Genomic DNA, 12382 nt, shown 5'->3' on the forward strand with positions numbered 1-12382 from the left:
AAGGCTGTGTGAGCCTCCCTCCCCAGAGGTGCAGCCTGCACAGCCAAGAGCATCCAGCACTGAGCTGTGGCACAGAAGGGCTCTGCCTTCCCCCTCACCGTTTTCCTCTCCACCTCCCGGCAGGGGTGAATTTCACAGTTAAGTTGCCACCTCCTGAACAAGTTTATTGCTTCCTGTTTTCCTCTGGATCTGATCCTCAGAGAGCCTGAGCACTGAGCTGGCTCCTGCTGCTTTTGACAAGAAAACAGCAGTAGCTGGGGCAGGCTGCCCCCGGGGCCAGCAGGAGGCCAGGATGCTCAGCACTCCATGGAGCACCCTTGGTGTGTGCTTGTGTGCCTGGAGCCCAGGGACACCAGGGGCTGAGGCAAAGAAGACATTGGAGCACAAGTGACATTATCTCAATATAATTTCTAAAACTCTATTGATCGAACAGATAAAATACCTCTGATCTATTTTTTGTTATTTTTGTTACAAAATATTAGCCATTTGGACTCTTTTGCTAGGTGTGACCACACCACTTTTCCCAAAGGAAGCTTTTGTTGGTGATATTTACAGCAGGAGACAGGTACAGATAGACAGGTGCTTTCAAGAGCCTACGCATAGGTAACACTTCTGTTGTTAGATTTTAAAAAGACACATTCAGATGGGGTTGTGACTAGTGTTGAAGAGCTGGGTGACTTCAAAGCTGCTGTCCCAGGCGTGGCTGCGAACGAGAGGGCAGGACAAGGACAGCTCTAGCTCACAAAACACTGCCAGCAGTCCCTGGAGCCTACACTAGCACAGTGAGGCAGCTGGTGGAGTGGGAGACGGGGGGAGTTTGCTCAGCAACTTGCGTTTCAAAGCAGAGGCTCTGGCAAGCAGCAGCATCCTTGGTTTAGGGCTCAGATTGGTTTTGGAAACCTCAGAAATATGTGCACATAGTTGCAGGTTGAGCCTTCTGAGAAACAGGTAACAAAACTCAAAGCCTTATGGCTTGGAGGCCCTCAAATGCATCCAAATCTGGTGGTACCTTTCAATATGAGTGTTGATGAAATTTGAGTTGTGGACCATACCCTCACCTTTCATTTACAGGAAAGAGAGAAAATGTGAACAGTGGGATGCTTTGAAAGCCTTGTGAAAGCACTGAGTGTTGCTAACCCAGCAGCCAAGACTGGCATTAAAAATTACTGTGGCAGCAGAAAAGCACTGCATAAAACCCAAATTGTTTGCAAGGCTCAACTCTCCTGTCACATTTTCCCATCCCTTTGCTACTGGTGCAAAGAGATTCATTTCACTGGGCCTGCACCAGCATGAGCAAGCATCAGGATGGAGCCTGATGTAACCCAGCTCAGTCTCTCCTGCTGCCCAGCAAAGACTTCTCATTTGGCCACTGACTACCCAACACTCACTGCAGAACACTTTTCACAAGGTTTCTCTTTTCTCTCTCCCCCCCACTCCTTTTTAATGCAGAAGGGCATGAATTTGGCAGCAAAAAGACACTGGTTCATTTGGGTAGAGCTAATCTCTGCAGCAGCTCCCTGCCTGACTCCTCCACCTGAAAGATTGTGCTAGGTTCATGATCAGAATCCCTGCTGTCAAGAGCTGGTGATTTTTCTTTGGGCTGGTCCCTCCAGGTGGGCTGTGGTGCACGTTTTGTCCTTCATTGGGCTGTCACTGAGGTGTCCCTGTCAGTCTGTGTGTCTGTGTGCAAGGGTGGCTGCTCACAGCTGCAGGGCTACACCGAGCCTGTGTGTCTGGCTGGCATGTGGGAGGACTGCAGGAGCAGACAAAACAATAGATCAGACGAGGTGCAGATATGTTTTAAAGTGCTTGTCATCCTTTGAACCAACCTTCAAAAAAAAAGAAACAAATCTGTATTTTGGAGTGAAGTCCGAAGGGCTCAGCTCCATGGTGGAATTTTGACCAACCTGTTCCATGACAACCTGGAACAGAGCAGTTTTGTGCCTCTCCAGCCAAACCCAACAGAAGATGTGGTAGCCAGCAGGCCAGAAGACAGCAAGAGTTATCTACATTTGCTTCTCTGTCCAAAGCTCAAGGCCAGCAGCAGCCTTTGCTAGGTCAGGGAAACAGAACCAGCTTGCCCTGAGAGAACACTTTGCCTCAGGTACCTCAGCACTTCAGTTCACTCATTTCTACCCTGCATCCAGCATGGAGAAGGGAGTCTCAAGCAGCTTCCTTCTTTCTTCTTTAGATCCTTGTAGCTCTCCCAATCAATTATTAAAGCAGCAAACATCTTGTGTAGGAACTTCGTAGGCATTATTATAAATATTTTATCTAAAAAAATTATTTCCTCAAGTATCTTAAGGTTTTTTGCTGTTGTCACTTTGTGTTAAATGTCAAGTAAAATCTAATTTATTTATTTTAACACACACACAGAGCTTCATTGGCACACTGCACTCTGGAAAAAAACCTGAACTAGTACTGCCATTCCTCTCAGACAGTGAAATAACTACTGGGAAAGGGGGACAGTGCCACTGCCTCCTGCACACCCATTCCACTGCAGCAGTGAGCAAAACCAGCAGCAGCCACACACTGCATGACCAGAAATGGCAGATGGCACACATGCTTTCTTGGGAAGTATGGGCAGCTCAGATGAGGCTGTGGCTGCTGTGAGGCAGCAGGCTGTCACCCCGGAGGGAGTCAGCAGCAGCCCAGGCCAGCTGTGCCTCACAGCTGGCTGGGGATGAGGGGCTGAGCCCTGGCCAGGGGTGAGGACCTCTCCCAGCACCCAGTTCAGGATGCAGAGCATCCCAACTGCCCTGGGGGGATGGCTAGGAGAAAGCTTCTCTGCTCTGGAGGGACACTGGGCTTCTAGTCAGGATTTTCTTACAATCTTTTCTGTCATCTGCTTCTGCAGTATTCCCTGGGGCTCTGCTTGTGGGCTCCCAGTTGGTACATTTGCTATTGCAGATAGAAGTGCAGCCTGGTGCCCAGCTGAGCAAACAGGTCAGAGCTCTTGGCACAGCTGGGTCCATGGGTCATGCTCAGACTGAGGGGCCCTGGCAGTGAGCAGGCTCCTGCCCTGCAGGGCTGGCTAAGTGCAGGAGACCTGTCACCCCAGCCCCTGTCTGCTTCCCTAACTCCAGCTGGGCTTCTGCCCACGTCAGATGTGTGAGCCCTCTCCCTGAACATTCCAGCACAGCCAGGAAGCATCCAGGGAGCACTGAGGGAGCCAAGCCCATCCCTGATGCACTGCCAGTGGCTTCTTTCACTGGCAATGGCCCCAGAGATCAGCACACTGGCACAATCCCTAAGGAAATTGCTGTGTGGCTTTTACCCCACAAGGTTAAAAAAAGTTTTCTGCATCTGTCATTGCTGTCCCCCTTGTCCTGACATTTTGCACATCCCCACCACTGGCAACAGCTCCTGCCATTCCTCACCCTACCATTGCATCATCAGCACCCAGCGCTCATGTCTCAGCCTTGCATGGGGAGGAAGAGCATTTCTGTCTTTCCCTCATAACATAAAATAAAAATAAAGGCCCTAAAAGGCATTCTGTCCTATTTTAGAATCCTAAAGTTGATCTTCTTAAACCTCGAAGGGAGATAGAATGAGTGACTGAGACCAAAGCCTTTAAGCTAATTAATACCTTCCCCTCCCTACTGCACAGATTTTTTTTTCTAAAAATACATCCACAGCCCATTTTTAAAGCTGTCTTCCTTCACATCAATGTCCCCAATAAAGCAGAGGAACTGAGCTGTCATCTCTATCTCAGGATCTGCCCCTCCTCTCACTTTGAAGCTGGGATAGAGAGGGAGAGAGAAGAGGCCTTGGAGTCTGGTATCTGAGCAGCTTTCCTATAGGAAGGGCTGATGGAAGTTAGAATATAGGGGTAAGAGATAACAGGCAAGAGATACAGATGGGACCTCACATGAGTGGTCTCCAAAAAATCCCTTCCCTCTAACACAGGTGGAAGAGCCCAAGTGAATGGAACACCCACCCCAAAAGGTGAACAGAACACTCAGCTTTGCTTTCAGAGTACAAAAATGCAGGTGGGCAGGAAACACAAAACCAGCCAGAAGAAGGAAAGCAGAGGTGGGTCTGTTTTAGAGAAGACAATCTCCTGTGTGTGTGGGGGGGTGTGTGTGTGTGTGTTGAGGTGGGAGGGCACCTCTTGGTGCTGTCTCTTTGGAAAAGCACTCATCCATTCATTCCAGGAAGATCCCTGGACTGAAGCCCTCCCTCCTGCCCCCTCAGAACTGCTTGGTGTTTCCTTAGTAAGCATGCTCATACATATGCTACCATACAGGTGTATTTACACGTGGTCAGGTCTGCTAGGTCTCAGCAGAGGTCTCTGGTACAATGCTCCAACATAACAACAGAAAAAGTTTTGGTGTTCAGTGAGGCCATCTCTGTGTACTTGTACTGCAGCTCAGGACAGTCTCTCCTCCTCTCAAGCTCTCTTCCACTCGTGCACTCCTTCTTTTGGAGCCGGTTGCTGCAAGGAGATAAAACCTGGAGAGCGATGAGGAGGAAGCGTGGCAAGTGGTGCAAGTTCTCACTCCAGCTTAGCAGGTGGCAGTGATGGTGGCAGGGAGAACTCCACCCCCAGGAATGCCCCAAGGTATGGCACAGGTGAGTCCATTTCTCTGTGAGGTTGGCGAAATTTCAGGGTGGGTACGAACCTGTGGCCAGGTAAATGCAGGACAGGGAAGGAAGCTGAGGAGTAGGAAACGGAAGACACGGTGCCTAGAAAGCAGCAGGTCATCAAGCCTCTGAGGATCAGGGCAGCAAAGTGCTACATGGGGAGCACACGAGCACAGAGGCCAGCGGGGCTGGCAGGGTGTGAGGATGTGTGAGCATGTAGGCTGGCAGTTTCTACAGATGGCTCCTCACAAATAGCATCATCTTGAGGGGACACGGGGTAAGAGTTAGGTCAGTTGGCTTTTTTTTTTCTTTTGTTCTCATTTTACTAAAAAATAAATCACAAACTAGATCTCTGTAGGCAGAAAGGGTCCCTGGGAGGTGCTGGGGAAGGGGAGCCAGGAAGTCTGTGCTGTTTGGTGCTGGTGCTATGGCTACACGAGGCTGCGTGAGCCACTGGAATACCTGCGCCTCTGAAGCAGCGAGCTGGGGGGGCAGTACTGGTGGGGGTGGTTGTAGGGAGGGGGTGGGGGTGGCAGGGGGGGCTGATGGACCAGCTTCATGGGGGTCCCAGGGAGCCCACTGCCCACACCGCGCCACGGCGTGGAGGTGCACGAGTCGGAGGTGACGTAGCGCGTCAGAGTCTGGTTGAGGGCCGGCTCCATCCGAGCGAGGCACGGCTTGTCCAGGACAATGACTTTGACAATCTGCTGGCACTGTACAAGTGTCCCCGCCGAGGCGGGGTGCGCGGGCACCAGTGCTGTCTCCAGCTGCTCCCGTGGCATGTTAAGACGCATGCTGGGCTGCATTCCACTCTCGGGCCCCAGGGCGGAGTTGTGCTGGTACGTTTGAAGCCTGTTGTGAATTGACACCTAGTTTAGAAACAGCCAAAGAAGCATTAAATGTTACAAGACTTTTCCCATCCGCTGCTACTGGCTGCCCTGAACCCCCGCCACCGGACGGCCTCACATGCATTCAACCCTCCCTCCCCCAGAAATCCAGAATAGGTACGACCCTGGCTGCACAGCCCCCCTCAACAGCCCCATTGTCCCCATCCAGCCTAAGTGTCCCTGTCCTTTCCATCAGGTCAAAGGCAGCAGAGCCGGCGTTCCCAATGCAGTGCAGCTTTGATTAGCAAACAGCACAGGGAACACAAATCGATTCCAAGAGTGGAAGTGTCTGTGAATTCTCATGGAAATGAACAGCCCTCGAGGCCATGACTTTGCCCCCAGCAGCGAAAAGGAGAGGGGCACCAGGCCACAAGGTTTCAGATAATCGAGGCTGTACGTTTCAGCAATGACAGCAGCTGAGTCTGAGATAGAGAGTGACAGAGAAACTCAAGCCTTTCCCAGCTCCCTGCCTTTCTAAGTAGGAAGGTGCACCACATGACTGGCTAATCTGTTTACAAAGGAAAAAGCAGAAACCTGACATAGTCTAGCAAATGGCAGCTCCCTCTGCTCCATTTGGTGGTTTGCCAGTGAAAGGAAATGATTTTCAAAAGAAAAAAAGAAAAAAAATGCCCATCTAGCTCATACAATGATAAAAGAAATTCATGATGAAATGGCAGCAGATTAGATAATCTCAGAGAAATGGAAATGCTCCTCTGCTGGCAGAGTAATACTTGGTCAGCTGAAAGCAGGTAGGGAAGCAGGAGGTCATCAGGGTTTCCACATCGAGGTGCTGATAATGGAATCAAATAAGGGAGCTCACTGAGACCAGTCTGAAAAGGATGAGCTGGTCTGGATGGGAAGTCCCTAGCAGGAGAAGTGCAGCAGGGAACTAATGCTTCCCAAATGATGGATGAGGTTCTAGTTCTTCCTGGCAAGGCCATGGGCTGATGGAGACCCCAAGGCAGAGCTAAGTTGCTGGCTTAAAACAGAATGTCAGTCAAGTGACCAGCCCTGGGTGGGAAACAAGTGCTCTCAGGTTGGCACCTCCAGCCAGGCAGGGGTACAGGTGGGACAGTGGGGCTGCCCTGAGGCTCTGGCAGAGGCAGCAGCTGCACCAGCAACCTGGAAGGAGAAGCTGTGAAGTGACCAAGCTGCCCACCATGCTGGAGCAAGGATGAGCTCTCTGTCCCTATCCAGACATGGAGGTTGCTCAGACTCACAACACAGCAGGACACAATATTGTGTCAATATTTATTCAGGTGTTGGAACATCCCACATGAAAAACTGGTTGCTGGGCCATGAAGTGCCAATGACATTAGGATACATGGAAGCTGTTCTACACAGGGAGACACTTCTCCTAACAGGAATAGGAAACTGGCTGGCAGAGGCATCTTTCCCAGGAAGGAAAAGGTGTCTGCAGAGAAATATGGTGCTCTCCAGGGAAAAGAAGCAGCACCTACTCCCCACAGAGAAGCTGAATTCTTTAAGTGAATATATGTTGACAAGAGGGGAAAGAACTACCCTGGAAAAGGGAAGGTTCAGGACGATGGAGATATTTCAGACAGAGAGAGAGTAGGAAGGAGTTGATAAGATTTTCAGTGTGAAGATTGCATTTTCCTGTTTCCTCACAGGCAGTGAGAGTATGGGTATACGTGAAGAAACAGGCAACCCACTGGATGCTAGACATTCCTGCAAAGATAGATGTACACAGGACAGCCAAGCTCCCTGCCTAGGAAGGTGAAGCTCTAAGGAAGGTCTGGTGTACAAAGGCCATGCTTAATCCCCTTCAGGGGGATGGAGAGACAGAGCTGCAGAGATAGTGCAGGAAAGCTGGGCTGTGGGGAATTTGCATGTGATGCTGCATGGAGTTAGCATGTCAGGGAAGTCCTTAGTGGGGCTTTCAATCTCCCCAGAAGCAGTGGGGTGGGTTAGTCTACAGCGTTTGGGAGCTTGGTCCATGAAGGATGTTACAGTTATAGAAACGGATTGAAAATGCTTTGAAGTTTAGTTTGGATTTGAAAGTTGTATTACCCGTCCTAGCAGTAACTTTTAATTGTATCTCTGGAAATTGGTAAAATTGTCAGTCTGGCTGGGGAGGCATTGATTAAAACCTGAGAAAAGAAACAACAGAGAATGTGAGAAGTGCTGAAGTGAGAGAGAATTACTTACCTCAGCTGCTCTGCACTCTACTTACCTCCACTGTGCTGTCCGAGACCTTCTCCCCCAAATCCTTCTTGCCTTTGAAATAAAACAAAATATCTCACTCGTGAGATCTGCCCCTCTAGTCAAGAGCTGGCCCTCATACTGTGGGCTGGAGAGTTAAAGGGAGACGTGCAAGGCCAATCCAGACCCTCTTGCTTAGTGGGATAAGTTTTATCAGTTCAGGGAAGAAAATTGGGCCAGGTTCTTCAGAAGTTACCCATGATCTGTCAGTAACAGCTCTTTACCATGTATTACAGCTACAGACTGGGTAATGAGACTTCAGGGGTTTTTCTAGGGCATTTGAAGAAAGTATATGCTCTATATTTCCACTATTTGGCCAAGGCTAAAGGACACAAAAGTTCTCACAGGAACCAGTGAGAACACATTTGTAAAGGCAGCACTTCTAGACCAAAAAAAAGTTGGGTGCTGGTGCCCTCTTACCTGTTGGAGAGCCTTGCTTAGACTGCAGCTCCATCTGGGCTCCATTGGTCCTTAAGGAGAGAGTCTTTGTCCCTTGCTGTTTCTCCAGTTCCCCTGCAAAACAGACATTTGGAAATGAATGAGGGGTGGGATGGAAGGAAGGTCACCAGCATACTGAAGGAACAAAATGGGAAGTCAGCAAGGAGAATTAATGCAAGGAAATCACAAGTGAGTGTCAAAAAGAGAGAGAGGAACAGCCAAGAAAAAACAGAAACTGGAAAGGATATGATATATGAAGAAACTTATATATCTCTATAGGACCTTCTACAAATGACCTACATTTATACAGGATTGGTTGGTGCTGCAGAGAGGGGACCACTGCAGCTGAGCTACTGTGGCTCATCAGTCTGTACATGGAAAGGCCATCAAAGGCTACATGGGCATCTTGTCTGTGTAAGGCCATGGAGTGACCTTGCCCTCAGGACAGTGACTGCTTGCCCTCAGGACAACTCTGTTAAAGGTACAGATCTACCCCAGCTATTTACAGGTCATATTTGCATAGTCAAAGGAGTATGGGACAGAAAAGAATCTCCTGGGTGTGACAGTCTAAGCTTCCCTATTCCAGGCTGCTGTACCACACTCCCTGCCTCACAAGCATTTTAAGGAGTTAAGTCCTTCCATTTCTCCTGCTGGCCAGTGGTCACAGAGTGCTTTTTCATCCTGTCAGTGAACCCAGGAACAGCCTGTGCAGACTTGTGCTGCTCATCCTCTTTGTCCCTGTTCCTGAAGAACACTTCCTTTCCCCTTTTTGCTTGTAGTCCCATGCAGTGTGATGGCATTGGAGTGGGAATTGTATGAGAGACCCTTACATTCAATTCGTATCTGTTCCAGTTCTGTCACTTCTGCTATTGACTCTTTGAGGTCTTCCACAAACTTCTGCATTTCCTCAGCACCCAGAGCACAGAAGTGTAGTACCTGTTTTTTCTCTGAGCCTGAAACTGGAGTCACCAGTGTAATGCCATGGGGGTAATCTGAAAAAAGATGTGCCAACAAAATAAAGAGGTGTTAGGCATTCTTGATGGAGTAGTTGGTTGTTTTGGTACATCTGAAGGACAGAGAGTTTTCAATGGAATTGCACACCCAGAGTTTGTCACACTGCCAACTGTGGGGACCTGCAGCACTGCAGCCCTCCAAGAGAACAGAAGGACCAAGCTGCAGCAGCAAGGCAAGTGTCACCAGCACCACAGCGCTGCCAAAACCAGAGAACTCCAGCTCTTAGTCACTTTTAGTGCAGCACTGGGCCTAGGAACCTGGGCACAGAGGTAAGACTGTAAAGCCTTTCTCAATCTGTGGAAGAATAAACAGTGTTTGTGAGGCCAACAACACTTTTTCTCCTGTGGGAGATGCAGCAGGAGAGATTGTCTTCTGGGGTTAGAGCCACTGCATCCACAGTGGCAGAATTTGTCCCCAGTCTCTCCTGAGAACACTGGAGGGGTGTTGGCACAGTGCAGGGGGGAGCTCATTGCACTCTGCAGAGAGAATGGTAAAGGCGTGTATTTGAGGTCTCTGCTTAGTGCTCCTCACAGGCAAAACACAGAAATGTAAATAAGGGGCCATGCCCAGAGAGTGAAAATAAACAGCATAAAGTCTTATGCTTTAAAGATCAGGTTTGTGTGCAGGGAGATGATGACTGGAGATTCAGCCAACAGAATCAGGAGAACACAACAATGCAGAGAACTTGCCACACTTTTGACTAGACTTCCTCTATCATTTGCTCAATGGCTGGTAGTTTCAATCTCTTTCCTCCTTTCCTTTCACATTCCTCTAAATTTAATTTCTGTCTTCCCCTGTCACTTCTCCTCCAATGCTCCTACATCTGCCTGCCTTCCATGGGCAGCCTTTTTTTATTAGCCTTTCCCAAACAAGCCAAGGCCTAAGCTGTTATTTTTCAGCCAGCCCTCTGCTCCCCCTGTTTGCGTGCCAAGCTCTTTTCCCACTTTGTCTCTCTCATTTGTTCAGATCACAAGATCTTTGTGACATTTGCTTTACTGTCTCTGCAGGGGATACACAACAGGGCACTTTTGCCAGAAGATTTGGGCATTCCCAGGATGGTCATGCCACCCCGAAAGCTGATTCCAGCTGTGATGGTGCCTCCTGGTTTGCTCAGGTATGAATGGCCCTTAGCTCACAGGGATGTGGGAGCCTCTGCCTGCTGCAGAGAAGGGTGTTGGGAGAGTGACTCAGGCTGCCAGTAGAGTAGAGGAGAGATAGAAAAAGCTTAGTAAAGCCACAGTGCTGCTACATTTTGCCTTCCTTGCAGCATGTTCTCCAAAAATGGAGAGCACTGTGATCCCAGGGGATTGTGCCCCTGATCCCAGGGGCATCAGCCCTGCTAGCCTGGGAGTGCTGTGCTGCCCCTGTGCCTGTGCCAGCAGGAATCCTGCCTGTTTCTGCAACTCCTGCACAGCACAACCAGCCCCAATCATGACACATCATGGCTCCATTCCCAGACCATCAAGGTCAGGCTGACTAGGGCTGGCCTCCTGCCATGCTTTGGTGGGTACTGTTCCAAGGGCTCTGCCTCTGCCTTGGGAAGCTCTCAGCACAGCATGGCACAGTGCAGGGAGGTGGCAGCAGCACCTCTGCCTCTGCCAGCATCAAAGGCAGCAGTGGGGGCTGTGACTTTGGCCATGAGGGGAGAGGGGCTTAAGCTGGCAGCAGCAGTTTTGTAAATAAGATTCTGCACCAACAACTGGCTTCTGGGAGCTCAGTGGGATGGATATGGGGATTGTTTCCCCCAGTCTTCACCACTGGTGTTGCCACCATAACAGGCCAGATCCTTCAATGAGGCCCTTCTGCAGATGCTCAGACCTAGGAGAGATACCAGGAGCTTCTTCTCATCACAGTGTACCCAAAGAGTCATCTCCTTGGCACAAGCCTCGGTTTTCTCTCCTCCACTTTTAACACTGACAGAATCTCTCTCCTAATGCAAACTCACACAGCCCCCTCCCTGTTGGGAATTTAGCTGCTAGAAAATGGAAAAGTACAAAACCATGGCTAATTCCAAGTCCTGCACCTGCACAGATAGCAGTGTCCTTGGGCCTAGCTGTGGTAGGATAACAAACAGTGAAAGAGACATGAGAAAAGAGAGATGTAACCCCTAAGGAATGAGGAAGAGTTCATGGTATAGTTTAACCAATAGATTGCTTAGCTTACAGAATATTCATAAGCTTATTACTTGCTGTATAAGTGTCTGATGCTCTCTTCAATAAACGGAATTTGCTTATCACTCATATTGAGTGTCTGAGTCTCCCCTCTCCGACAAATGGCTCGACCCCGAAAAAGGCCCACATTTTCTCTGTGACACCTCCCTCCTTCTCCTTTTCCCTGCCAAACCCCTCCAGGAAACCCAGGAGCACTGGACTTACACTCATTCTCAAAGAGATGGAACTGCATCCCTAGCAGGCCGACTGACTTGCAGAATGTGTATGTTGAGGAGCTTTTCTTCTTGGGGCAGAGCTTGAGGATCTGTTGGAGGGAGAGAAGCATCATTGGTGCTGGGGAACAGTGAGGCAGGAACGATACAAACTGCTCAGGGCAAAAAAGCTCTGGAAAGTGTACATGGGAGCAGTGTTTGCTGAGTGACTGGATCTTTGCAGGAGAGCTGCCTGGAATGCTGCACTTGTAACAGCAATTCTGGAATCCTGCAGGCATCGCCCTGGGCCCACTCAGCTCTCTCCCAGAGTGCTTGATCACCACATTTTGACTTTGAAAGGGGAATTCTCTTCACCAAGGAACAGATCAAAAGGCAAAGGGAAGCCTGTCATGAATACCTTAGAGCTGGGAACAAGAATGTATGAGAATGCTGTGCTGCCCTTGTACCTCAGCACTTATGGACTTTGTGCCTCCAGTTCTTATGGATCTGGTTTATCCCACGGAGTGGAGGGATAGCAGGGATCAGACCCTCTCCCCAAGTTCATAACTGTGCAGAGGAATAGCTGGGTAAAACTCTTAACTTCTCCTTCTACAAAAGGGTTTGGGTTTAGCCTTGCATCTGCTGCCACCACAGTTTTACTTCACCATTAAATTCAGCAAGCTTCCATTTTGTTTGGCCTCCTTCCAGTCTCAATGTAGCTCTGCTCTCCTGTACCTGCATAATTCCATTGCTGGGGCAGGACACTCTGCACATTTGGGGGTCTGAGAAGTACTATCTAGTCTGCTACAGCCTTTTCCGTGTTAGAAGGCAGTGATTTTAACGTGTCTGGCAGGAAAGATTTAAAGGGCAC

General features: G+C 49.4%; 1 protein-coding gene across 5 annotated transcripts in view; it reads right to left on the bottom strand.

The window, feature by feature from the left end:
• Positions 1-388: 388 nt before the first annotated feature.
• Positions 389-12382, bottom strand: part of IQSEC3 (IQ motif and Sec7 domain ArfGEF 3) — a 96812-nt gene continuing 84818 nt past the window's right edge. For 2 of the 5 annotated variants that reach the window (XM_064736428.1, XM_064736460.1), the window contains 5 exons: positions 11525-11624; positions 8966-9127; positions 8118-8210; positions 7669-7712; positions 389-5456 (listed from right to left, as the gene is read on the bottom strand). In XM_064736428.1, coding sequence (XP_064592498.1) covers positions 5019-5456; positions 7669-7712; positions 8118-8210; positions 8966-9127; positions 11525-11624 — 837 coding nt within the window. In that variant the 3' untranslated portion in view covers positions 389-5018. Of the gene's footprint in view, positions 5457-7505; positions 7586-7668; positions 7713-8117; positions 8211-8965; positions 9128-11524; positions 11625-12382 lie in introns of all 5 variants that reach the window. The other 3 variants (XM_064736444.1, XM_064736436.1, XM_064736452.1) reach the window with 3 other exon arrangements.

Source organism: Zonotrichia leucophrys, chromosome 1A (genome assembly GCF_028769735.1).
Source record: "Zonotrichia leucophrys gambelii isolate GWCS_2022_RI chromosome 1A, RI_Zleu_2.0, whole genome shotgun sequence".
NCBI lineage: Eukaryota > Metazoa > Chordata > Aves > Passeriformes > Passerellidae > Zonotrichia > Zonotrichia leucophrys.